Genomic DNA, 27,283 nt, shown 5'->3' on the forward strand with positions numbered 1-27,283 from the left:
AAAAAATGCATACCGAAAAATGAGAGTAAGACAACGAAATAAACTAATTTCTAAGACAATTTTTAAAGTTTTCGTGAAACATAAGCCATTAGCGTATGAGAGCTGAAATATAGGTTTTTACAATTTTTTTCGAAAACTGTCTGCGGTGAGTCAAAGTTTCTACCTGTAACCAACAAACTGTGTAATGGCATAACTTTCTTCCTAATTTGTTTTAACTTCTTTTGCATATTTCTCACATTTCTCCTTCAAGGAACGTTGTGACTGGTTCTGTACGAAAATCAGAACAAATACAACATTTGAGGAAAAAACTTAGTGCTAGAAAGATAAAACATATTGAAGTCATATCTTCCTTAAGTCATATGTATTGAAGTCATATATTTGCTCCCATTTTAATAACAATCTCGGGTTTATTTTCAACAAACTTTTGAGTGCACTGATTTCCTGATTTCAAATGGATATTCAGTTACAGCACAAATTTATTCAGAGGAACATCAAGTACGTATACAACATCATAAATTATCCAAAATAGAAATTTGATTTTGAAACGTGCTCCAGAAAAAACTCCAAACGAAAGCCAGAATTTCAATTACTTTTCGCAACAAGCGTTTTGCAACCATCTATTAATCGAATTTCGCCATGCTTGAGCCATCAAAAGACACAATAACAGAATACGTTTTCTTTTTACAGTAGTACCAGCATAGTTCAAAAATTTCAAGCGTATTTTTTTCTAAACATACACGAAGAAAGAAAAAGTCAAATTATCAACACTTCAGAGCCATTTTTTGAGGTAATGAAAAAAATTGTCTAAACTTTATTAAAGATACAATTATTTTTCTCTCCGAAGGAGAGATTGAATGGCCAAAATTAAAATAAAAGGAAAGAATTTAACAAAAATGAGGGCTGACATAAGATTTCCAACTCTTAAAAAATCCTGATGTTTCAAACAAATATGTGTTGATATATAAAAGCTTCGTTGCAAAAAGAACTTAAGTTATTTTATTGTATAGCTTTGATCGTCTAGTTTACAAGAGATTGTGAAGTCTGTGAGAATTAGGTTTCAATTCTTGAATTAATGAGTGGTGGTACGATTGAACTCATCCAAAAAGCAGCAACAAAGCTGCGTTACTGAATTGATAGAGAATTTTCGTGATTATCATGCAGTTCCAAAAATTAATTTTAAAATAGAACAAGACGTTGAAAACAACAAAGGCAAGATGATTTTGCTCAGTTATCTCTCCGAATTCAAAACATAAGACTCAGATTAAAGTTTTAACCAGTGCTTTTACGTCAAAATCACGGATTGGGTTAACGAAAATGTTCAAATAAAGTCTGACTTTAGCTCCTATAAGTTTTGTAGACTACATTAAGAGTGGTGAAGCCTTGATTCAAGCCATAAATTACGCTTCCATATTTGGATAAAAATGCAATGGTTACTTAGGCACTTTCAAGAATCAGTAAGAACAAAAAAATTTAAATGCATGTAAAATTTCTCGTGGAAAAAATGGAGAACACGTTCACTAGTTTGGCCATCAAATATTGGAATAATCTGCTTGATTAACACATAATGAAAAAAATTAATTTTTCTTTGAACACGATAGGGTTATTACTGGTTGGTATATAAATCAAATCGTTGTGAACAAAATTGTCAAAGGTACGAAACCAAACAAATTTGTCGCAGAAGGTCATGCAGTGTCAGACCTTTGCCAAACAATTAGTTTTTTCCTATAAAAAAAATCTACAAGTTTTTGGCTGATAGTTTTGAATAAAAAAACATTACTGACTTGAGAAAAAAACTTGAAAAAATCCAACAGTAGATTTTTTGATACTTTCTTGCCGATAATAGCTTGATCTTGCTACTGTTTTTAGCCATATACACACCAGTTTCACTTAGTACCGCAACTTTAGCGTAAAAATGGCATTGATCAACTTTAAAAGGTTATTCTCTGCGGGCGGATGATCTGAAGTTTAATTAATTGTTCTGTGGACAGTGATCCTTACAATTATGCTTCCAATTTGCTCTTCAAAACCTGTCAGTTGAATCCAAAAAAGTTCGTTTCAGCCCGGAAAAGAGCAAAATAGTCGAAGACGGCTCTTAATTTATAACAAACTAAAGGCATTACTAAAAAAGCAGAAAAAAAGCGTAAATTCCCCTTTAAATACATTTTTACTTCTGGTCTGATGGTTGAAGATGCTCTATTGAAAGAATAAAACAAGTGTGGTGAGTTGTAACAAGGTTTTAAGAACAGTAAAATTTTGAGCGTACTCTTTTTTGTTCAGGTAACTACACCTGCATCAGTTCAGGTAAAAAAAACTTGAACAGCAGTTCAGCTTCCTTTCAGGTATATGTACACCTGAAGTTCGCCTGAACTTTTTAGTGTGTTTCTGGAAAGCGACTAGTGCGTCATGGAGGGACTTTCTTTTTAAAAACAATTAGTATGCAATTTGGGGGGTTGACACTTCTGTTTATGTTCTCTATAATTCTATTCAATTTGTGATTCTGCTCAAACTTCAATTTAAATGTGATTTTGTTAATATTGACACTTTGTTATGTGTACAGTGCCGTGTTATTGAAAAGAGTATTTATTGTTCTTACTCGGAATTTCGTTATTTTTTTGCGGTTGAATTGGCATACTACTCTTCAATATGAACCGATATTTTATCCAAGTCCCACCAAAAAATTTTAAAAAATTTAGATTCTGTTTCACTTGAGTGAAATCACTCAAGACTAGAAAAATTTGACTTTTACTTCAACTCCATCAGAATGGGCTAATGTATTTTCTGGTGAACGTTTTCTGGTGAACTAGATTTTAGATTTACAACACCCTTCCGATTATACGAAAGGAATATTGGAATAAGACAGCAGATACTTGTCCAACATTTGTAATGTTTAGTGCAGGCAAGCAGCATTGTAGCTGAGCCATGTATGATGACCAGAGTAGATTGTGCTAAAAGCTGTCACAAGTGAGGTCGAGCCACTGGGGTTGCTAATTCCTGCTGTTTTTTAACAAAGCAAACTTGCAATGTCTTCAAGTTTGGCTCATTACACATTAAAAAGTCAGAATATTGCTCGTAGTTTATGCAATTGATCATTGCTATCATAAAATGTTAAAGTACCTCTTCTAAAAATGGGGCATGTGTGGAGAGGTAAAATTACAGAACCAATTGGCTATTTTGACCATTTAGAGCACAATAAAATGGTCACAAAATGATGCGCAAAAGAACTGCAAAACAACGAGAGCATTATTAAGTGAGTACTATTAGAAGGTACAGCAACAATAGGTGGGGGATCCATCCAGTATACCAAATAAATTAGTGCTTGGGTTGAAGACAGAGAACTCAGCAATGATGGCCCTTGTGTCGTGGTCAAGCCACTTGTGATCAAAAAGCCAGTCCAATTTGTCAATCGAGTCCTGCTGGGAACCGTCCAGTCTCACCACGTAACCTCCCCCTCCGTAAGTCTCGAACCAACCGGCCACTGGGTATCCCTATAAAAATAATAGAAAAGATCCATAAACTGCATCCCGGATAGCTTGATGACAGAGTCGGGCTCAGATGTTAATCTTGCAAGATTAACATATTCGTCTAGCAAGATTCTTGCAACCGTAACATCCGAAGGAGGCCAAAAACAATCTAAAAAGGGTTCGAGATGAATGACAGACACGAGCTTGCAGCTTGCAACGGGTGGAGCGACAAAAAGCATAACGAACACAATTTTAATTTTCAAAAAAAAGTGAGGAAACATTTCAAGATGACAAAATGCAGTCTTGGACTTTTTGAAACACACTTTTATGAGAGGTACATAAATAATTCTCCGACGGAATATTAATTTTTCAGAAAAAAAACTGATTATGACTTGCTTCCCAGGTTCACTTATTTCAAAGCTGAAATATCGCAGAGCAATTATATTGCACAAAATTAGAGTCATCTCAAAGTTAATTTCACCTAATTAATTCACTCCTAATTGCCGACATTTAACAGAGCCTTTTAACAATTTATTACTTGAACAAAAATCAGGTATTACACGTCCATAATTCGGCGTCATGAAACCGCTTCAAACTTAATACAATTAATTCATGATGATGTCAGCATATTTTACTCAACTCACATAATTAAGCGTTCACATATTATCAACTCCCAAAGTGAAAGGGATGTTATCCAAGTTATCCATTGCTTATAGGGGTGCAAAACTTTTGAATTCCATTCATCAATTGGGCTCATATGATTTGAATTTTTCCTGCGACAATCAAATACAGCATTTTGTCCATTACTTCAGGGAGAATGTCCTATTATACGACAATGAAATTGTTGATATTGTTTTGAATAATTCTGCTTTCTAGCATTAGATCCTTGCATATCCTGCCTAGAGGGAATCCGTCTCCGTTGGTCAGTCACTTTTTGGGGCTAATTGAGTGCATAATGCTGTAAGGAAGGGCAGGAATTTGCGAGAAAAAGATGTAAATTTTTACATGTAAGATTTCTTTCAATTTTTGCATGTCTTTCATCCTCTGTCTCTGTCATATCTAGGTGAGTCAAAAATCTCTTTGTTCTCCATTTGATCGGTATCAAAAAAGCATGATGTTGCTTATTCGCCGTCCACCTGGGTGCTTTTCATTTCATTATTTTATTTAAAAAAATTGATTTATTTAGCATTGAGGAAATTAATTTATTTTTATTCTATATACTTATTTCAATCCATCGTTAATCTGCAGTGTCAGATAATAACGTACATCACTAATCAGCGTAGATATTTGGCTGAAATATCGCAGAGCAAATATATTGCATTGCACGAAGTAAGAGTCATCTCAAAGTTAATTTCACCTATATAATTCACACCTAATTGCCGTCATTTAACAGAGCCGCCTTCTAACCATTTATGAATAGAACGAAAATCAATTATTACACGTCCATAATTGGGCATCATGAAACCGCTTCAAGCTTAATACTATTAATCCATGCTGATGTCAGCACATTTTACTCAACTCAAAAGGTTGTGGTCATGAAACTTTATGACAACTGCCAAAGGGAGACTTTGCATAACATTCTTGGAACAATTATGTCCGAACACGCTTGGCAGCATTCATACCTCCCAAATAGTCGCTCGGGTTAAGGCACCAGACAATCTCAAGATCAAAACCACGTTGCTTAAAAACCCATTAAAGACATTTGATGTTCTCTATTACCTGACCAGAGTTCTTTTTTTCGTACCTGACCAGAATAGCAAAAACAAAAACAAATTGCAAGAAAGGCCTACTCCACGCGTAGAGAAAGAAAGAAAAGAAAGAAAAAATTTCGTTGCTGAATAGTTGTTAGTAAACAAGCAACGTGGACAAATAACGAGATCAGAGCTATCTTCTTTTTCCATTTGCCCAATTAATTATTGCCAACGATGACTAGATATACGTTCGTTAAATACAAGCATAATATATCAAACAAATTATTCAAATAGGACACCGGAGAAAAGAAATGGACTGATAAAATTTCATTCATTAAACTGTTCATCTCTTGCGTTGATGATCATAGTTATAATAACCAAGTTAATTGTCAATCGAAGACTATTAACTCACAAGGAAAAAGGATACAAATCACCAAAGTTCTTAACATTTTCAAGGTCCCATAAATTCTATCAGCCAACATGTCAATAAACATAAACAAAAATTGTTTAACTTTGATGTTGGCAAAGTCAAATATTTCAGGTATATCCAAAATATTCCGGGGTGAAACTCTAAGAACTGCCCTTCACAGCGTGAATTTATGTCTCCAAAACCGTTTCGGTGAATCGCACACTTAGATTCTACATAACCGAAGGGCTCTAGGAGACCTTAATGCCCTCCGGGCGTTACCTGTTTATCCCGTTTTTGAGGACCAGAAGAAAGTCAAATGGGTCAGACGAAAAATCGGTCAAGCAAAAAAATTGCATTAAAAAGACAGCTGGACTAATATAATTGCTCCAAACTTCGTTTGAGAGCAATTAATCAAACTTCAGGATGCGATGACACATTCCGAAATTAGTTGACGCCATCATTGAATTTCGGAGAAATTTCATCTATTTTCATTTTTTTCACATTCACGCGTCTGAACCGGTGTTGTTCTCCCCAACTAATAAGGTAAAAACTAATTAATTATTCCAGTAATCATTTCTGTACCAGTTAGTTAATTAATTAACTAACCTGTATTTCATTGGGATAAGTGTACTGGAATGCCTCGTAGAAACATGGATCACTCTCAGTGGACAGTTTCCACTCACTGCAGAATCGTCTCTTCTCCTCAATTCCAAATGAGTAGGAGCTAGTACACGACATCAGATCACTATCCAGTGCATTAAAACAGTGACCTGTCAAACAATAAGTCGAAATATAATTAAACCATAGTTGCGTATTATGGTTCTGTCCCGTGTCGAAATTACACCCCCGACGCCCTGATCCCCCAAACTGATGAAAGAGTAGGGGGGTAATTGTCTATGCGGGGTAAAACATGTAAGATTAGCGGGTAACGAGGGGGGGGGGATTATTAAATTTTAGTCTTCCATCGAATTACCCCCATTAGCCCCAAAAACATACGAGTATTGAGGGGGATTTGCTAAAAAATTCCCCCAATTACCCCATAATCTTACATCTTTTTCGGGGTAAAAAGTCGACATGGGGTAATGGAAATTAATACATTGAGCAATTCTGCTCAGGTCGAGGTGCCATCTGGAAGTCATCTCTGATCAGTCCAACGCACACTGTGTGTTCCCAGACCAAAATTACAGGGTCTGGGATTTGGTTCGAGCGCACAATAGTATGATCAGAGGTCATTTCCGGATGATTTAGTCTGATCAGGGGCCACTTTCGAGCGCACTTAAGTATGATCCGAGGTCACTCCGGATGGTAACGGTCTAATCTTCGGTCCTTTTCCAGCGCAATGATTGAATACATAAAAGACGGGAAAGCAAGATGGATAAAAAATAGAGGAAGGAGCAAAAACGGGCAGGAAAGAGCACTAGAATGGAGAAAGACAATAAAGGAACAATATTGTTCCCGATAAAACACCGATATCTGTAATTCAAATATGATAAGACTTTTCTTTGCTTGCTTGATCTATCTTTTATAAGCTATTAAAAGACCGAGTTATCAGTGCCTTTACTTTTCGAATATATGCGTTTTAAGTGCTATTCCGATTGCGAATCCGGTAAAAACGTTGTATTCTGCTCAAAGGTTTTCTTATAAGAGTTTTTTTGAAGTAACTGAACTGCATCGGGCAACGATGAACATTGAATAACAGACATCACAGACATGCTATAAAATAATTTTACCGACGCTTTAACCAGTCTAGTTTTAGCAATGTCATCTACTCTTCTTTCTACAACCTATTCTACTGATTTAAAAATCAGTGATCATCGACTAAGACCCAAAGGATCCTTTGGATCAAAGTCAGGATCAAACCTATGGTCAGGAAGCTTTTTCGATCCTTTCGAATCAGAAGTTGCCCGCCGTTTCCTAGGCTTTAAAACACGCTTCTCACGCTTCCATGCTCTATAAGCCTCCGACAGTCCATCCGGTAACAACCCCTCAAACAGAGGAAGCTTCTTGTGGGCAATCTTCCGGGGATCCCTGGCCCCGTCGCCGAAGCTTTCGAGAGGAATCACCCAAATCATGCCGTGAGGAAACTTCTCCTCTGGAGGACTCTCGGGAGTAATGGGTACAGACATTTTGTTATTCTCCTCAAGCGTGAAAACTCAGCATTTGTATAAAATACGAGACAAGTCGAAACCGGCAAACTATTGAATCAATGATTTTAGAGTATCTCAATTTTGTATATTAATTTCAATTGAAAAGTTGAGACAAATTCATCAGCCACGAAAATGAACGAAAATTGTACCATAACGGCAATTCTCCAGCAGAAACGTGTGTATATTGGCGCAACACATCAGTATACGAAATGAAAAACACAGCGGGAGTTCGATCCCCAACGCGCCGCAGCTGTCTCGAGTAAACAGACATAGCTGATCGATGCTCAGCCGTTCTTCTAGTTTTAGCTTAATTCAATTTCTTGACGAAACTTGCCTTCCTGCCTAACAATGACCAATAACAACTGCAAACGCGGCTAGCCAGAAGTACCCAGCGACAAGTAATCGCAATCAGGAAAAGCCAGTAAAAACCCTCCACGGTGTTTAAAATGGCCTCGTACCCCAGTAACAGTGTACAGTTTAGAGCCAATGTCCCAAATTCAAACTCAAACTCACAAACTCTTGTAACTGCTGTTGTAGTAAACTTGATTGTTAATGGTTGTACATGAAATTTCTTCTCCTGATGGTGATCAACTCTTCTTTCTACAAATACTATTTTCAATTATAAAAGGAAAGATTTTCAAATTATAAGGCTAGAGAACCCGCGTTGATTACTAGGGCTGGACATTAATAGCTGACTCTTGTTTATTACCAGTCCAGAATGACCTGAGAAAAAAAGAAAAGAAAATTTCTGTGTGACAAATTTTTACTTCACTGATGGAAAAAATTACAAACAGTCAAAATCGGCCACAATACAGCTGGTCAAGATTGTGTTATTTTAAAACAGATATTTGACAGGTTCCTAATTTGCTTGATGAAGAAATAAGCTCTCTACGCTAGTCCTGCATTGTTTTTGCGTCAATTTTGACCCCCAAGAAGAGGAACCAAAATGAGGAAAACATCAATGGCATTATTTGAAAGCTCTTATAGAAAAAGTATTTCAATATTTGCTGCTCAGTCTTTTAGTGTTCTCCGGGCTTTGCCTGTTATCCTGTTTTTGAGGACGAAACGTTAAAAGCATCAGACTAAAAAACGGTCGAGCAATAAATTGCCTAAAAAGACCACAGGACTAATATAATTGCTGCAAACTTCATTTGAGAGCAATTAATCAATTTAGAGTGGTAAAAATTAACCCTAGGTCTTCAGATTTTGAATTCATTGGTTTCAAAAGAACTGCATTAAAACCATATACCGTGTTCAACTCTGACTTGTCTCACAATGGCGTATCCTAGGACGAAGTTGACTTTGTCGTCCATGTGACCAAAAAGGCCATAGGGGTTCTGACCCCCGTACCACTTCTGTGCATACAAATTGGGCACAAAGTTGTTCAACAGGTACGCTTTGATATGTTCGGGTCTGTTGATCTAAACAAGGAAAACATAATCGAAAAAGTGGTGAGCAGGTTGCAGAAAATAAGTAAATTAGAACAAATGAATTCGGAAACTTAGGTGTTTGCTTTGATCTAGAATTCTACATATAACAGAGGCGTTTTTTAACTAGTAAGTTAAGTTAATTCCAAGTTAATCAAATCCAAGTTAATTCTGAGCTCAAATGATATTTAAACACAGAAACAATGAACTGAAAGTTTTTCCTCTCCTTCCCCATGTGAACTAATTTTTTTTCTGATTCTATTGTATGTACAAACTAATGCCGGTTTTTCCACTGATAATTGTTTGTATAGCACAATAAGAGTTGAGAAAAACCATTATAATTTACACCATTGCAAATTTGTAAAATTATCAATTATAGATGATAATATTTTGGGTCTTTCCTATTATAGCCCCCCCCCCCCCCCCCAATGAAATTATACCCCCATTATGGTATCAAAACCATGATTGGGGTATAGGTTATCTGACCGCTAAGCTGGGGGGGGGGGGGTTTAACCAGGGAGAAAGAAACAACTGTAACACTTATACTGTTAAATTATACAAGTATACAAGTAGCTATAAATTTGTGCGGCAGATTGAAATCAATCACATTTTCTCATGAAAAAAATAAGAATGTGCTATCAGATATGACAATAACCAACCTCATATAAAGTGGGGAAAGTCCGACCAGTAACTGAGTTCTTCACTCGATCATACAGTCTAGATGTGTTATCATCTCTCTCGGTGTAGATGACAGCGTACACAAAACACACAAGCAGAATGTAGAAGGTCAAGTTCAACACCACGTTATCCAACCTATGACACAACAGAAAATCAAAACCTGAGCGAATTTTAAACATTTTTAGACAACCTGATTTTGTAGAAATGGCCAGGTTTTACTTTCAAGTAATTTGATCATCTTTTTCACAATTTGCAGCTATTGAATCTACAAAAAATGAAACAAAAAACAGTCTCGTTCTGTTTCTATGGAAATTAAATCGAAATATATAAAACGTCTATGGAGACCAAATTTAATTGGTGACATTTTTGTGGCAATTCGATGACAATTTAGTTCAAAGCTTGATTTTGTCTACTTTTAAAAAGTGGTTTATTGAAGGCTATTTCAAAATTTTAAACTAAAAGACTCGTTTTCAGGGTTAGATGAATTTTTACAGCTCGTCAACACAATTGAAGAAACATTTGGAATCAACTCGGTTCCTCTGCAATCACCGAATTTCCTCGTGGCACTCAAACAACAACTATTCAAACCCCCCCCCCCAGCTTAGTTGGCGTATACCTTTTACGCCCCGAGGAGCACGTACTAATTTTTACATAGTAACGTGCCTAATAACAACACAAAATTTGAATGGGGGTAAAAAAAACACGGGGGCCCAAAGAATAGATCCGATTTCTTTACGTTTTCAAAACATTTCAGAAAATGTTTAGATATTTCATTTTTCATTGTTACTACTTACAAATTTCAAAACATAAACCGACAAATGTCGGAAGAATTGCACTTGAACAGCAGGCGAGGCTGTAGCTGTTAATTCTGGGGCTGTAGCCCAGATCAGTTTTTCTTTATGGGTGCAAAAAAACCCTTCCACTCCCGGGATGCGAACCATTGCCCTCCCGAACCGTGACCCCAAGCACTTCCAACTCCGCCATCAGAACCTTATTCTTGCTGTGCTGCAACCAATTTATAATAAGAACAAGCTTTACTTTGGAGTGAGAACAATAGAGATCACTGAAAAACGAAAGCGTGAAAAAGTCACTTGAGAAGTCAAAGAATGTTCTAGAAGAAAAGCGGAAAATAGTTAAGCGAAAAATTTGCATAAAAAAACACACACACGTTTACAATAATTGCTATGAACTTCGTTCAAGAGCAATTAAACAAATTGAGTCTTGTAAAAAAAAACGGATGCATTATTCGACAGAAACTTATTGCTTCAATTATTCATCGCCGACAAACGTTGAAGAAGTTTTAAAAAACGATCGTGAGTTATGCAAATGCAGTAAAAAATGGTAGAAAAATATTTGTCAAAAAGTATAAGTGTCAGTGCGTACGGATGCGCATTAAGCGCATGTGTGGGTCGAGCGAGAACCCGTGTATATTATGAACACAAAAACACAGGTATACACAATACACACTTGAATTTGAAAATTTGGCCATTTTCAGCACAACCTCATTTCGTGGAAATGCCCAGGTTTATCGGGATTTATTTCAATAAATTTGATTATTTTTTCACAATTTGTTTTGTGAAAAAAAAGTCTGACTTCACTCAGTTACTTATTCTAACCTGCGCAAATTGGTATCAAGTACAACTTAGCAGCTAATGAATCTACAACAAAATCAAACTGAAAAAATTTAAAAAAACGATAAATCTTATAACATAAATTCTTTTAACACTTTATAGGTTGAGTGCTAAGGATTCAAAGGATAATAGGCTATACGAACACGTAAAATGCGACAAATAAGTAACACTTATCAAAAATTAGTCGAAAACAAATAAATGAACAGAGATACAGCAATAAAGTTGACACGAAATAACGCTTTTCCACTATGCTATCAAATTTTGATAACCCTTAACTATGCTCGACCAGTGCGAAAAAAAATTAAGACTGGTATATGATTTCCAGCGTTATCTCAAAGAACCTGATAGGCAGCTTGCCTGAAATCTGGGAATTACACCTACCTCTTGTACAATACATTTAGCAACACATACAGGGTTGAGTTGCTGATGAAACACATACTAGCCATTTAAAAACAAATAATGTTTTAAAATTTGTGTTCGAGCTTACTTTAAATTGATCACCATGCTTGATTATTAAGAGCCTTCAATATAAAAGGCACATTTTTTTAATGAAAATTAGTGTTAAAAAGTCATTTCGAGATAGAAGTAATTCATATGTGATCAATAAGTTTAACCGATTAAACCTAAAGCTCACTCCGAATTAGATTAAAAACAATGTCTCGCTTGAAAAAGCAGCAAAAGAGCGACATGAACTTGTAAACAAAATCAATCTTTTAATAACAAAAATTTGTGAAACGAAGAGCATCAAAGAACTGAACAATAATACATAGGAAGCCAAAACTTGAACAACAGTTCCCATCAAACAAACTTAAAATTTAGACCTAGAAAAGACAAGGAATTGATTGGCAAAACCAACTAGAAAACTCGATTAAATAACTGGAAAAAGAGACGGAGAAATCAGACTGCGTCTCGCTTTTTATCAAAGAAAGATTTATCAATTACTTTTCTTGTTTTGGCCTGATCTAAATCACCAGTCCAATTTGAATTATCAAATCATAGCCCAAAAACCCAGGAACAACTCGAAGTAGAACTTGATCGAGGGAGCAGCCAACATCTTAGTCGATTAAAGTTTACTTTATTGAAGTTTTGAATTATAAAAAATCAAAATCCCAAATATATTTATTGGAAAATTGTTTAGCAAGTTGTGACTTCAAAACAATTAATGGCACAAAAAGGTGCGAAATCGTTGTTGTTCACCTAATGCTTTATACCACATGATCGATTAAATAGAACTTCGAAACATCGCGGAAAAATGAAAAAAAACGAACAGTTTCTCATTTTCTTTTCACGTTTAGCAACAATTGTTCTTAAACGACCCTAAAACACAGGTTCTGCGCAATCCGTCAACTTTCACTTATCAAAAGAAACAAAAACTACTATATAACTAGCAATACAAACCCAGAGCAACGGAAAAAGAAACGAAGAATATATAGAGAAAATTGCAAATTATCCGCAAGTTGCCACCTTTGCTAATTTTGTCTTCAAGAGATCTGTTGAAACATTTTTAGATCAATCAATGACTACGCATACCACAGAAGGCAAAAAGGCAAGACGGCCACGGCACAGTGCAAGAAGTAGAAATTGGTTAAAAAAGGAACTTTTCACTGTTAAAAAAACTGCGCATCAAACATTCAAGGTTCATCCCTCAGCGACAAAAGCAATAGAAAAGCGTTAGTTGAGCAATTGAATGAAAAAAAGACAATGAGGAGTATGTTAATTAAAAGCTTTCAGAAACATAGAAAATCAAGCACAAAAGTGGTGAAAAACGTCCATCATAACAACATCATTATATTCTCTTTCGAATATAAATGAAAAGATCTTACAGGAAACAATTACTGCAAATGGAAAACGATTCCTTAGTTATGAAAATTTAAAAAAGAAAGCGAAGAGAGAAGAAAGAAAGAAATAAGAGAAAAGTAATCGCTTTAAACGTCAAAATGACAAAAAAATAGCAAAGTTTAGTTAATAAATAAAATGGTCAAAAGTGATCCCAAACATCGATTAAAAATTTTACAGCGGTTAGAAACCACTTTGCCGCAGACGGAGCTAAAAACACTTTTTTGATGCTGCATGTGATAAAAATTTTCAACTCAACTTGTATTTTTTTCACACAAGCTTTTCTCGATATTTAGAAATTTGATATGTACAAAAGTACCCTTCTCTTCCATCCGCTCGCCAATTCTGTTCAACATCAAATGAAAATCAGAGTTTTAACATATGCAGCAATGAAGTTTATATCCTGTTTCGGGGCAACTCGACCGATTAAAAAAATGGATCTATTCTGTTTCTCTCCCCCCCCCCGTGTTTTTTATGACCCCTAGTTACAAATTATATGTTGTTATATAGCACGTTACTATGTAAGAAAATAGCACGTGCGCCTGGGGGTCATAAAAATATATGCTCACTAAGCGGGGGGGGGGGGGGGTGGGGGGTGGGCAAAACAGAACATATCCAAAAAAAACTTACTATGAGCGCTCTTCCAACTGTGAGCGCACCAATGCAATTCAAGTTCTTTGAAAAGTTAAAAAAAACCAGGAACACCAGCAACATTATTTTGCACAGCTCACAGGTATAATACTTGTGGAGCATCTCTGTCACGCATGCTAATTCGAACGGAAGTTGCAGATGATTCGAAGGTTCTTCCGCTGAAGTCTTTTTTTATCTGATGTGTAATTTTCATCTGATCTAATAACCAGATTTTAAGTATTTTATTTTTAAAAAAAGTAGTAAACAAGTTTCTAATGCGACAAGATTGATAATCGTTCAAGTTCAACATAAACGGCTGTCTAATTTACACTTGTCAACTAAGTCTATGGTCATTTCCAAATATGAATTGAACTGAATAACTACCGTTTTTGTGTTGTCTGCTCCGATTTCAGAGACTGGAGTGCTCGCTTCTTCTTTGCGCCAACCATGCTCTTGCTCTGAGGAGGCAAATACGACGCTGAAACGTGCCATTAATTAGAAGACCCCCACCCCTTGCCATGTTCTTACAAATTATATGTTGTTACATTGCACGAATCTTTTCCGTTTGTGCCCCCCCCCCCCCAGCTTAGTGCGTGCATATTATTTGCAACCCCCAGACGCACGTGCCATACTTTTACATGGAGATTTACTATGTAATGTCACGTATTCTGTAAGTGGGGTGCATAACGTATTGGGGGCACAAACGGAAAATATGCCACTGCACTTTACTATGTACAAAATAGTACATGCACTTGGGGGAGTAAAAGTTCTATGCCCACTAAGCTGGAAGGGGGAGAGGTTAACATCGGTCCAAAGTCTGCTTTGGAACGAAATATGTTCGGGGAAATAACTCGGTGTCCCGCTTCAGCTGTAAGTTGCAAACAATGTAAGTTTTAGTATAGTTAAAGAGAGGGATGGGGGCGTGATTGGGAGATGTTCAAACGGGGTCATCCTTCACACCATGATTTTATGTCTAAAAAACAGTTTTGGTGAACCGGATACTTAGAGACTAGTGAGCCCTAATGCTCTAAGAGAACTGAATACCCTCCAGGCTTTAGATGTTTATCCCGTTTTTCAGGACAAAAGGGTCAGACGAAAAATCGGTAATGCGAAAAATAGCATACAAAAGAACAACAGGACTAATAAATTCCTAGAAGCTTCATTTGAGAGCAATTTAACATTGTTTAAGTCTCGAGTTTTACAATTGTAAAACTCGGGTAATTCAGAAATTGTTTGCATTATAAAGCTTAAGCGCTGATACGAATATCAAATTATATTTTCAAAAATGACAGTTACAATATGTCGCACAACAGGAGCTCGATGACTGCTAAACGAGCGACAAGTCTCTCCATAAATCAGTTCTAATGCCAAGGACCTTCGAACTCCTTAACGAGGAGAAAAAATGCTACAGCTTTGATCAAGGAATTTGTACAACAATCGGACAGCTGCCCATTAAAATTTTAACTAAAATTGTGCTCAATTTTGATTGTTACCATCATCCACTTATGATCAAACCATGACTGAATATCAATTTCTATTCAATAAAACCGGATTCTGAAAATTGCTAGGATGATATTCTCAACCGTACATGTTTTCTCAATTGACATAATCTCAAATCGAGAGAACATGTGAACAAAACTCACAGTGATGTTTTCCTATATACTCTTCGTTATGCTCCAGTTCCACGAAACCCAATCGTTCTAGAACATTCCCACCAGTTGCAGTCGCAGTTACTGTTTCTTGTTCCTCCGTGTCCTCTTTTATTATTTTTGACTTCCTCGGTTTGCACACCATCGAGTAGAACACAGCTATTCCCAGAATCTAATAACACATACATTAATTACAATAAAAATTCGTTTAATGTTGATAAAGTAATTATTTAGGGTTTCTGATACAGTATTTTTTATACAGTGAAACATATATAGTTTATTCATATGTCTATGAAGTGATTCTTAAAATATGTTATTAGTTAACACTTTTTTGTTATGGTTATAAAATTTTAAACTTACATATCAGATTTAAAAAATATATAATGGATTCCGAAATTATTAAATTTTGTATATACGGATCAAACGAAATAACTGATTAGCCTCTTAGGAACGACAAAACGCTGTTAAAATGTTTCGACAAGTCGGATTTATTTCACATCGTCACCCTCACACAGCCAGAATTTGATTTGAAGTTAGAACTTAACTCACCTTGAGTGGTTGCACGAATATGATTGAAATGAATATTGATCCCACCATGCTCACCACCCACGCACTAATTTTGCCACGCCTCTGTGCCACAGCTGAACAAAAGACCACCTATGCCTCAATTTTTCAAGATTTTTGCTGTTAAAAGAATGTAAGACCCTATTACGAAGCCAGGTGGCATAAATACGGAATAATTGCTCGCGACCAATTTTCGCCTCCGCCTCTACTGAAAAGAGTGGATGGATGCAATCAATCAAACATTGAGAGAACAAAATTAAACGCTAACCATCTACCTAATCCTAATGAGCTTGTAAGCAAAAATTGTGTTTCCTAAAAAGAACATTCTAGAACAGATGTTGAATCAGAAATCAAAACACTCAAGTGACTAATTTTCCCAAAAAAAAAACAGACACGATTGAGCAATTTGGTAAGCAGATCTTTTTTTGATCTGACTGGTTCTCCACTTGATTTAGGGAATTAATTGAGTTAATCACCTTCTATGTGTTTTTACCAATCCGGACCGAGGTGAGTCCACAAAGATAACACAGTGGAAAGGGAGAGTTTAAATCGAGACAAAAATTCGTTCTTTCTCAACAGTAATCGCAAAAACACTTCGTTTTAGAGCAATTAATATTTTTTAAAACTACACTTTATTTATCTAAACAATAACGTTAAGATAAATCGTTATCATTGGTAGTGTGATTACATCTTAGTATTTAATAAACTTGTCACTAATAAGGTTAATGTTCAAAAAGGCTTTCATAATATTAAAGTAAATTAAACGTCGTTCGGTTTCAGTTTCTTTAGATCTTTTCCGTTTGTGCCCCCCCCCCCCCCAGTACGTTATGCGCCCCCCAGTTATAGAGCACGTGCCATTACATAGTAAATCGCTATGTAAAAATATGGCACGTGCGTCTGGGGGGTGCAAATAATATGCGCCCACTAAGCTGGGGGGGGGGGGGGGCACAAAGGGAAAAGATCCGTTTCTTTTATACAGATTATAGTTTAATTTACTTACTGCCTCCTTGAGGTCCAGATATGTTCACAGATACTAGGATCAAGTATCCAGTGCATATGATAGCCACCCCGAATGCGACAGCCCATGCGAGAGCCAGAGTCTTCTGTGGGAACACGAACCCCCTCACTCTCACTATCCGCATGTCTATGTCATGCAACACATCTTCCAGTCGCCTCGCACTCTGGACAAAAGAGTACCAAAATGAGTGTTTTTGGATCTATTCTGTTTTGGCCCCCCAGCTTAGTGAGCATAAATTTTTTATGACCCCCAGGAGCACGTGCTATTTTCTTACATAGTAAAGTGCTATATAACAACATATAATTTGTAACTGGGGATCATAAAAAACACTGGGGGGGGGGGGGGCGAAACCGAATAGATCCGTTTTTGGTCATGGTTAACATAAGTCTAGTTGTGGTAAGTTATGAAACAATTCGGGAATACTGATCAATTTCATTGTCAGAATCGCATTAAAAAAACCATAAGGCACAATCCTTTCAATTTGGGTTAATGTACGGAATTGTCCTCGCTGTCTCCCCTATAATTGGACGAGACCAAATTGTTTTATGATTTCTCCTCTCTCATTTTATTAAATTGAGATGAAACACAGCTACCCTCTATTACGGATACAGTTATACTTGTAGTTATTATAATATTTCTGATACTTATAATGTGCGCACCTAAATCTGCAACGTAAATAATGGTAGAACAACAAATCAAAAACAGTTCACCAAGTTTTGCTCAATTTTTTGCTATTAAAAAATTGAATTTCTGTTGAAGATTTTTCCTGCTCCTTAAGGACATGCTAGCCATCATGATGTATTACAACTACAATTTAATCCGCACAAAACAATTAAATTTTAATAGGATAACTAAAACTGCAATGTATGAGAACTACAACATAATTACATTTATTTTTCTTCCGACCACACCTTAGGGGTGGGAGTAACTAAGTTCAACTGGGTTTTATTCTTCAGTCAATTTTGGTCGACCTATATATTTATCTCAGAGAGTTGCAAGTGATATCATTAAAAAGCCAGTTAAGCGTAGAATATTTAACTAAAGTTTTTCTGAATTTCGTTTTATTTTTCGAGGAGGCATCGAGGTTCAAAGTTTGTAAATATTTGACATTTGACGTAATTTGGTACACTTTTGGTGTCATTTTTCTTCCCCTTGGAATATTTTTTGCCAACTAATATATTACGCTAAGACTTATGTTTACGTGCAATTAAGTGTTTTTAAGAGAACCGATAGCAGGGCCAGTTCTGGTCGCATTGTGGATTTTATTATCAAAAGGATTTGGTTTTCATTTAGGCGCGCTGTCTTTATTTAAAAATGTTTTTACTTTTTGTTGTTTCAATTACAGACAAGGAAATTTTTCATACCAAGTATTCATTATGGCTAATTCCATTTGTGTTCAACTGAAGCCCTATAAATATGCATGTCTTTAAAGAATATCTCATGGCTTTAAAGGCTTCGAAAACGCATTTTCAAAAGATATTAAAGAACTTAAAATTATATATGCGAAATTGCTTAATGCTTTCAATTGATCCCTAATGACTCTCAGGGCTTTGAAAACATTTTCTAACTTTGCCACTTTTTTAATCTTAATTCTGTCACCCTGTAGCTTAGTTAGTACCATTGAAGACAAGTCCCTTCATCTTTCTGGCGAAACATTGAAAAATTTGTTTTGCAGTTTCTTGTTTCAACTAATGGTTTTATGACTTTGATACTACAAGTTTTCATGTAATACAAGTATTTATGAACGCTGCTCTTTTTTGTACATCTTGTAACTGTTTCTGAACTTAGTGTAATGAAAAACAGATCTCTACCAGATCCTTCTGAAGCAAACGCCAATCTCTCTATTGATGTTACGTTTCAACTGTGACTTATGTGATTTCATAAAATTATTGTTGTTTTTGCACTGGTTAAAACCCTGCAGTTATTTCACGTCCAAACGGGGACACTCAAATGGGGTCCAAACGATAATACGATACCTTTTAATTGAATAGCTTATGGTTTTAAAAGCTACAGCATTACATTTTTTCGCGAATAAATTTCTTGCGAATATGCACTGATTGATATTTTGTATTCTAATGACTTAGTCCCATCAATGAAAAAAGGTCACAATGACTTCCTAATGAGTTATACTTGAATTTACATATTATTTCTAAGTAAAAAAAATGTAACGGTTGTTTTGACCTTTGGAATTAATTGGTTTAAAAAAATTCAGTGGATTTGGAACTTTTCGCCAATTTTCTTCCTCCTTTCCTCGATTGGGTACATAGTCTCATTAAAGACAGGACATATCTGCTTTCTATTGAAGGACAACTTATTTTGATTAGTTTAGGTTTAATCTGATGATATTTAAGCCTTTATTACTAAGTGTCTTAGAAAAAGATGTTTTGAGTTATTTTATTTCTTTCGTGTTATAATTTTGTAGCAATTGTTTTGATTTATACACCAATCATTTTCGAACAGTATGTAAATCATTTTTAAAGTTTCCTATTTTTTCTTCATTTGATAGACAAGTGAATCACAAAAACAAATGAGGGGTGCCAAGGTTTTATCTAACAACGCAGAAAACCAAGGTTCCTCCTCGTAAGCTTGGAGCATTCATTATCGTTTAGGTAATAATTTCAAACATAGCCGGCAGATTGCCGGAAAATAGCCGCGGTAGACGCTTGGGGCCTTCCATGAACTGAAACAAAAAAAGAGATTAGATAGACAGATCGACCACCAGTCCTTTAATAGAGCACTAGACTTTTTGGGTTAGCTTTGGACTGTCATTTTTATGAGACACATAAGCTATATAAGGAGAAACCTTAATAGGGCTTTTCAAAATTATGATCTTTTCCATTTGTGTCCCCTCAGCTTAGTGGGCGCATATTATTTGCACCCCTCAGATGCACGTGCAATATTTTTTACATAATGACTTACTATGTAATGGCACGTGCTCTGTAACTGGGGGCGCATAACGTACTGGGGGCACAAACGGAGAATATCCCAAAATTAATATTCGAAATAAAAAAACTCAGGACTCCAATAATCAAGAATTAGGGCATATATGTTTGGCACTACTTAGATGCACACTATTGACCTTTAACAAGTAAATGTTCATAAAATTTAAAGCTCCATAAGTGAGCTCAGAAGTCATTTTTTTGAGTGAGGTAAGTAATCTTAAAAGTCAATTCCAAGAAGTCAGGGTAAGACGAAACAAAAATCTGTCAGACGATGTAAAAAAAATTAAGAGCGCTATAATAGCCGCCTGGAATTGAGGACGCGGCTATTAAACATAATCAACTGATGTCGAGCGAAATGCTCCCAAACGACTGGCGAGCGGCTGTTTTCGTCAGGAGCGAGCTTCGGCCTATAGAGGCTACCTTTATCTTAATTAAGGCTGAACGGGTGGAATGAGCTGGAAGTGTTTCGAGTGAGGTTGGTTGTGGTGATGGGGAGGGAGTTAAGTGGAAGGGGGTCAAACTCTAAGAACAGCCCTTCTCGCCCTTCATCCAATATAACTGTACCTTGGCAGCATCAGAGTTGCTGTTTTCACCCCAAATGTCAATCATGAGTTGGTTCACTTCCTTCTCCGCCTCTCTCAGAGATCGCTCAGTGCTACAAGTACGACCAGAGCCCAACCTAAAAAATTCAGTTTAAAACTAAAACCATTCACTCCAATTTTGATTTTTCCAATTTTTATTATTCCAATTTTGACCATTCTAATTTTGGTCAATCGAAATTTTGATCAGCTTTAAACACGCACGTGCAAATTTTAAAATGCCGGAGGTCTTTAGTGCAGGAGTTAAAATGCCAAAAGCTCAAAAACCGGAAGTTAAAATGCCAGAAGTTAAAATACTAGAAGTTCCTATATACATCGACAAAAGTTGACAAGTTGCTTGTTTTGAGCAAGGTTACGTGCCTCTGCAGAAGTCACTTCCAAATTTTGGTAACGCAGTTCACGATAAGCCCCAGCAGTTTTCAGTGACTTCAATCAGAGTCACCTAACCTAGCGTTCAATGCGAAATTTTGCCACAAACAAATCACCATTTTCATGCTGTCAGACAGCATGAATTAATACCGGTTAGCTCGACAAGAGGCGCGAAGTTATTTTTAACGTAAGGCACAAAAGTTCTGCTGTAGTAATAAAATTTCGGCTCATTTTAACGACATGAAAAGAAAATCGTGATTTCACGTTACTTAAACGAATTGACAGTTCGTAAATTGATAAGGTAAATTAACTTAAGTAGCCGAGGTACAAAAGAAACTTCTGTCGCAGAAAAGTAGAAATAAATCAAAACTAATTTAATTCCTTAACTAGACGCCCCCTTAAGCAATCGTTGTTAAATCACTAAGCTCGCCCCCCAGCACTGTCTTCACCAAGCATTTCGTATTTTTCAAATCTATCAATAAAATGAAAATATTACACACAAAAAAGATAGACAACTATTGAAAACATAACCGACTAACGTCGGGCGAATTGCTCTCGTCAGTAGCTAGCCACGGTTTATTGAAGCTAGCGCTAGCTTGTTTCGACTCTTCAACTTTTAGTTTTCTAGCTCTGTTAGTAAACAAATCAAATAGAAAACTGATATTTAAAAAACTTGCAAAATAATGCAAAATTTAAAAGAAAAGCTTCCAGATTTCGCAGTGAAAATGTTCAAAACTATTTTTCTCTCCTGAGTTATTTCAACTTACACATCTGCAAGATTTGAAAAACTTCGTTGGCCAGTAATGACAGTTAAACTCAGAAAAGGACAAAAACACTCAAAAATTTTAAAAACAATTGCAAATTTTTACAAAATCTTGCTAAAATTCAAGACATTAAAATCTTCAAAAACATTCATTGACTATCCAGTATCACTATTTCAAGCTTTAATTACTTTTACTGTCTCAAAAACATCCATAAACCTGGAACATGATAACAGTTTTTCGAACATTTTTTTAAAAAAATTAAATTTTATCAAAAAAGTGCTAAAGCTGGATTCATTAAAATATTGATAACAATTCCATGAATCTAGAAACTATGCGACAGCTTTTCATGAAGCCTTGTAGAAGCTCTAGGACCCTGGTGCCGGAAAAATGATAAAGTCAAAAAGATTTAAAAGAATTGAAAAAATTTCAAATAATTTTTAAAATTTATTGATCTTAAAATCTTGAAAAACCTTCCTTTACATCTAGAAGGTATGCAATAACCTCAGCTCAAACTCTAGAGGAGGTTATGTGGCCGTTGAGGTTGGAGAAACGACGAAGAAAATGGCAAAAAAAATTTCAAAAAATTTGAAGAAAATTAGAAATTGCAAAAAAACTGCTCAAATTTGTGATAAAAGTGGTAACTAATCCATGGCCATCAAACATTTTTCAGTAACTCATTATCAAACCCTAACGGAGATTTGCAGTTAGGATGAAAAACCTGAATAAATGACAATAATGACAAATAAACTGACAATAGCGATAATGAACTGACAACAAATGTTGAAAAAAATTTAAAAATTGCAAGTTTTGTGAAAAAAATGCTTAAAATCGCGGTCTTGAAATCTGAAAAACAATTCATTACATTTAGATATTATACATTACCTACTTTTGAACCCTAGAGCAGGTTTCTCGAGTCTTGAGGCTGGAGAAACCTATATACCAACAAAAACTTGAAAAAAAATGCAAGTTTTATCAAAAAAAAAAAAATTGATAAAATTAGCCATATTAAAAAATTGAAAGCCATTCCATGGCAAATAAAATTATTTCAGTATCTTATTAACAAACCATTAAGGACGTTTTCTGCCCCCGGAAAGAAGTGGGTAATAAAAAATAAAGGTAAAAAAAATTGGAAAAATTTGCAGGTTTTGTCAAAAAAAGGCTAAGATTCGTGATGTTAAAAAGTTGAAACCATTCCACTACCACTAGAAACTATGCAGTAACCCAATATAAAACCCTAGATGAGGTTTCTTGACACCTAGGGATCAAAAAAACACAGAAAATGACAAAAATTTTCAAAAAAAAACTTTTCAAAAAAAAAATTTGTGAAAATTAGCATACAATTGCGTGTTTTTTAGCGATCGGTTGTTCGTAAATAGCTACAGGAGGCGGGGGTGGGGGGTTGTACACCGAGGTTCTGATGGGGAGGATGGTGGGCAACAGTGGGGTGGGGGGCAACAGGGCGGTGGTGGGGCAATAGGGGGGGGGTCAACAGTGGGGGTGTCGTCAATCTCTAAGAACCGCCCTTCACAACATAAGTATAAGTCTCCAAAACAGTTTCAGCTGAAACAGAGCTGAAAGGCTCTAAGAGCACTTAATGCCCGCTGGGCGCTACCTGTTTATCCCGTTTTCGAGGACCAAAAGTCAAAAGCGTCAGACGAAAAATCGGTCAAGCGAAAAATCGCATAAAAAAAAGACCGAAAGGACTAATATAATTGCTACACTTCGAGAGCCATTAAACAAAGAAAAAAGGCAATAATAGATGAGTCAAACTAACAGCCTTCCTTCTTCAACAACGGATTCCATTGAAACAAAAAATTTCCATTAAATATGGTTTCAAACTGGAAGAAAACAACTACAGGCCAATCTATATATACTTTATATTTGGAATAAAATGTATTTAAGCTTTTTATTAATGATTATGCTGTTACTTAGAATCTTGTCAACTGCTTTATTTAAATTAGATTGTTTTCCAAGCAAGCATAGTGTAATTGATGTTTTAGTTAAGCTGACGGAAAGTATCAAGACAGGACAATCCTCCTCTGTTTGAAATTTTTTTTACTGGAATTCAAGAAAAAATCGGTACTATTAAATGTAGCCGGCAGATTTCCCGAATAAAGCGGCCATTGACGCACTTGACACCCATCGGGATTGAAACAGAAAAAAGAAGAGATAGAAATTGACAGAATCATAAAATTTCAAAAAGTGTTTTAATCCGGTTTACGGTTTCAGTTGATCCTAAAACTATACTTAATTCAACCTCTACACTGCAAACTAAAAAGCTTAATTTCAGCTAGTAATCGCTCTAATGAATTTTGATAACCTAACGCGTTATGAATTAATGATCGAGCTTTAATCGTTAATCCCGTTTCCTTTGATTTTGCTTTTTTGACATTGACGGTACTAACAAAATTGCGTTATTCAATGAGTAGAAGAAAATAAAATCCATTAAGTTGAAACAATGAGTGAAGTGACAATCATGTCGTGACAATCATGTCTTATGTAAAACGGGAAACGTGAACAAAACGTAAAGCGAATTAGAAAACATAGCATGACAAGTCCTGAATTACACTCCAAAGAAGTGATTCAGCTTTGACCTGACAATTAATTACGCTGCATTAGAAGCCCATTGAGAACATTTAGTTTTGACACCATTGAGATAAAGCAATTAGACCACAAGAACAAAAAAACCAAGCAAAACCAAAAAAATCAACTTTTATTTTTTAAAAAGACAAGGTCAAAATCAAAAACCGATTTTGCAACCGATGAAACCTGTCATGAATGGGTTATCGAATAAGACAGCAGAAAGTACAATGAATACTTGAAAAACTCGAAAATTCTTTAATATTTCTTGAAAACAATTACCGTCAATGTCGTAAACAATTACCGTCAATGTCTTGAAAACAATTGCCGTCAATATCAATTGAACAGAAACGCTTAAATTTACTAAAACAGCACTTAATGGCAACCTATGAGGCCTGTTGTTAATGAGCTTAAACGATAAGACAACAAAAATTACAAAAATACAACAAAAAATTAACTAAAAATTTTTGAGAAAAAGTAGTGTCAAAGTCATAAAAACCATTAAGCTATTAACTCGAACCGTTAATTAGGTTCGTTTGCGCCTCATTTTCAACCAATCAGACCTCGCTGTCCCGTGATGAATTCTACCAATTGCAAATTGGCGCAATTAAAACACATATCTATCATACTAAAAGCACTCAAGGAAAAAGAACAATGAAAATAGAAGCCAAAAAGAGCCACATGATAAAAAAAATTCCCCTCTCAAAAGCTAAAAATTTGTTCAATCACAAATGGTTGACTCCACTTTAAAGGTAGTTTGAAAAACATCACGGCCCAAACTTACTCTAATTTTTGCTACATTTACTACTTCAGCGTGATTAGAATCACCACTCTGAGTTGACTTCTCACTGACGTGAAAAAGCCGAAAAAAGGTGAACATATCTTCAAAAAACAGCACACCGATACAATCCAAATACTTTGGATTGTAATAAAAAAAAAGGAGAGCGCCTAAATTATAGCCGTTGAGAGGCTGATGGTGACTATTAATCATGATATTTTTATGAAAGTTTGACCGATATGGTCTTTGAAGTCATTGTTTAAGATTCCTAAAATCTTATTTAGAGCAAGTATATCAAAAATAGAAACAATGTTGCTTTTTCCATCCTGAACAACCATAACGAAGCAACAACTCAAGAGTCAATTTTAGGCTCGTTACTGTTCATTATATATTAATCACCTGCACTATGCCTGTAAAAATGTTTAATGGTTTTCACTGATGATACAAACATTTAAACACGATTGTGATAAAGTACTGATTATTGTTGTTGAGTAACATTAAAATTATTTTCAGGGCAGATTCAAATAGAAGACTCAATTGATCTCGTCATCTGCCTCACATATTGTTGATAAAATCTTTCTTTCTTTCTTAGCTTGATACCCGATTCGAGAGAGGCTTTCCGAAACAAAAAATATTAGGTTGCAAAACACTTCGTCCTCTTTGGTGTGATATAAGTTTTCGCTCACATCTAATTTTTCATACTCGACTGTGTGTTGTAATTGACTTCTGCATTACCTTTATAGGACAGCAATTGTGCTGTTCTTTTACTCAACATTCAGGCGGCTTTTTTAATTCTTTTTTGTGCGTTCACTACAACTTAATATTTACCAAAACGAAACCCATTTGAGGCTTCCAATTTTCTATAAAGCAGAGCACAAACAGTCGAAGTTTTCGAACTCAGTTTGGACAATATAAAGCTGAATTTTTCATTATCTCACAAAAATGACTTACACATTAGCCAATCCCGAACACCAAAGATTGTTGCCGCTTATTTTATCCTTCTTCTGAACAAACTGTTTCCGCATCAAAACTGGAAACTTAATTCTTTTGTTAACTATGATGATATCTGCAAACTTTTTGGAAGCTCAGCAAAAAGTAAATTAAGCATTGAAACATTTAATATCGAGTGAGCTTCCAAACAAAATTTTCCCACTACAAAAAGTTATTTTTCACTGGCCTTAATTTCCCCTCTCCTCCCTCTCAATACCCCCAAAACTCATTTTATTTACATTTATCATTCTCCAAAACCTTTTCACTTAAAATTTGCTAGAGCTAGAAGTCATTTCAATCTATTTCGTCTAAATTCTCGTTTTGTTAGCTAGCTCCTTTTTTAATCAAGAAACTGTATTAAGTATTTTTTAAGGACTTATATCTGCTCTATGTTGCCTAATATCACTCGTTAGGTCAATCGCGTGCATTGATTTTTGTCACTATTGGTGACGAAGAAATCTATTCTTGCCAATCTAATGACGAAGTTTGTTACAAATTTGCATCACAAATATAACCCAAACCTTGCAATGTTAGTGTCGCCAGATGCAACCGTTGCGATTGACATCTTGCGTGGATCTTCGGAGCCATCGACAATGACATCCTCGACATTTTGTCCTTTCGTCTCCGGTGCAGCTTTGTTCGACTCTGGAATCAAAAGCTCATTGTCAGATTCGAAGTCGAACTCTTCATAATCTCCGTTATTCTCCTCCTCTTCAATATGTAGGATCTCTTCTCTCTTTAGACGGTCTTCCTTCGAAACTGGCCGAGGTCCAATGTTGCGGAACATTTGAACCAAGAGAAGTGATAGAGGAACAACCAAAACCGAACTGAGCAGACTCACGATGAACTGAAACAAATCAAACAATTTTTCTGGTAAATTGATAAAATACAGGTAAATTCACACAGAATTGGTAAGTAAATTGTTGCAAGTAAATGCAAGTTACATAGAAACTACCTGCGAGCAATCTAAATTACCTGCAATTCTAGAGTGAAGCCACTATTGGACGCATGATAATAGCAATGGGATTATAGCTACATGGGATTTGAAAGTCGGTTTCATCTGTTAAAAGTCAGTGCGCTTGTTTTAGAACAATAATAAGATTGCAATTGCAAAAAATGA

The 27,283-nt window shown here is 35.7% G+C and overlaps 1 protein-coding gene across 1 annotated transcript in view; it reads right to left on the reverse strand.

The window, feature by feature from the left end:
• LOC142344897 (uncharacterized) overlaps positions 1–27,283 on the reverse strand; it is a 217,429-nt gene that overhangs the window by 28,498 nt on the left and 161,648 nt on the right. The window contains exons 29-38 of the mRNA XM_075396946.1: positions 26,685–27,010; positions 20,648–20,762; positions 17,124–17,304; positions 16,109–16,200; positions 15,554–15,731; positions 14,295–14,388; positions 9,795–9,948; positions 8,958–9,129; positions 6,168–6,331; positions 3,302–3,485 (exon numbers count right to left, since the gene is read on the reverse strand). Of these exons, the coding sequence (XP_075253061.1) occupies positions 3,302–3,485; positions 6,168–6,331; positions 8,958–9,129; positions 9,795–9,948; positions 14,295–14,388; positions 15,554–15,731; positions 16,109–16,200; positions 17,124–17,304; positions 20,648–20,762; positions 26,685–27,010 (1,660 nt within the window). The remainder of the gene's footprint in view (positions 1–3,301; positions 3,486–6,167; positions 6,332–8,957; positions 9,130–9,794; positions 9,949–14,294; positions 14,389–15,553; positions 15,732–16,108; positions 16,201–17,123; positions 17,305–20,647; positions 20,763–26,684; positions 27,011–27,283) is intronic.

This window comes from Convolutriloba macropyga, chromosome 8, assembly GCF_964194025.1.
Source record: "Convolutriloba macropyga chromosome 8, txConMacr16.3, whole genome shotgun sequence".
Classification (NCBI taxonomy): Eukaryota; Metazoa; Xenacoelomorpha; order Acoela; family Convolutidae; genus Convolutriloba; species Convolutriloba macropyga.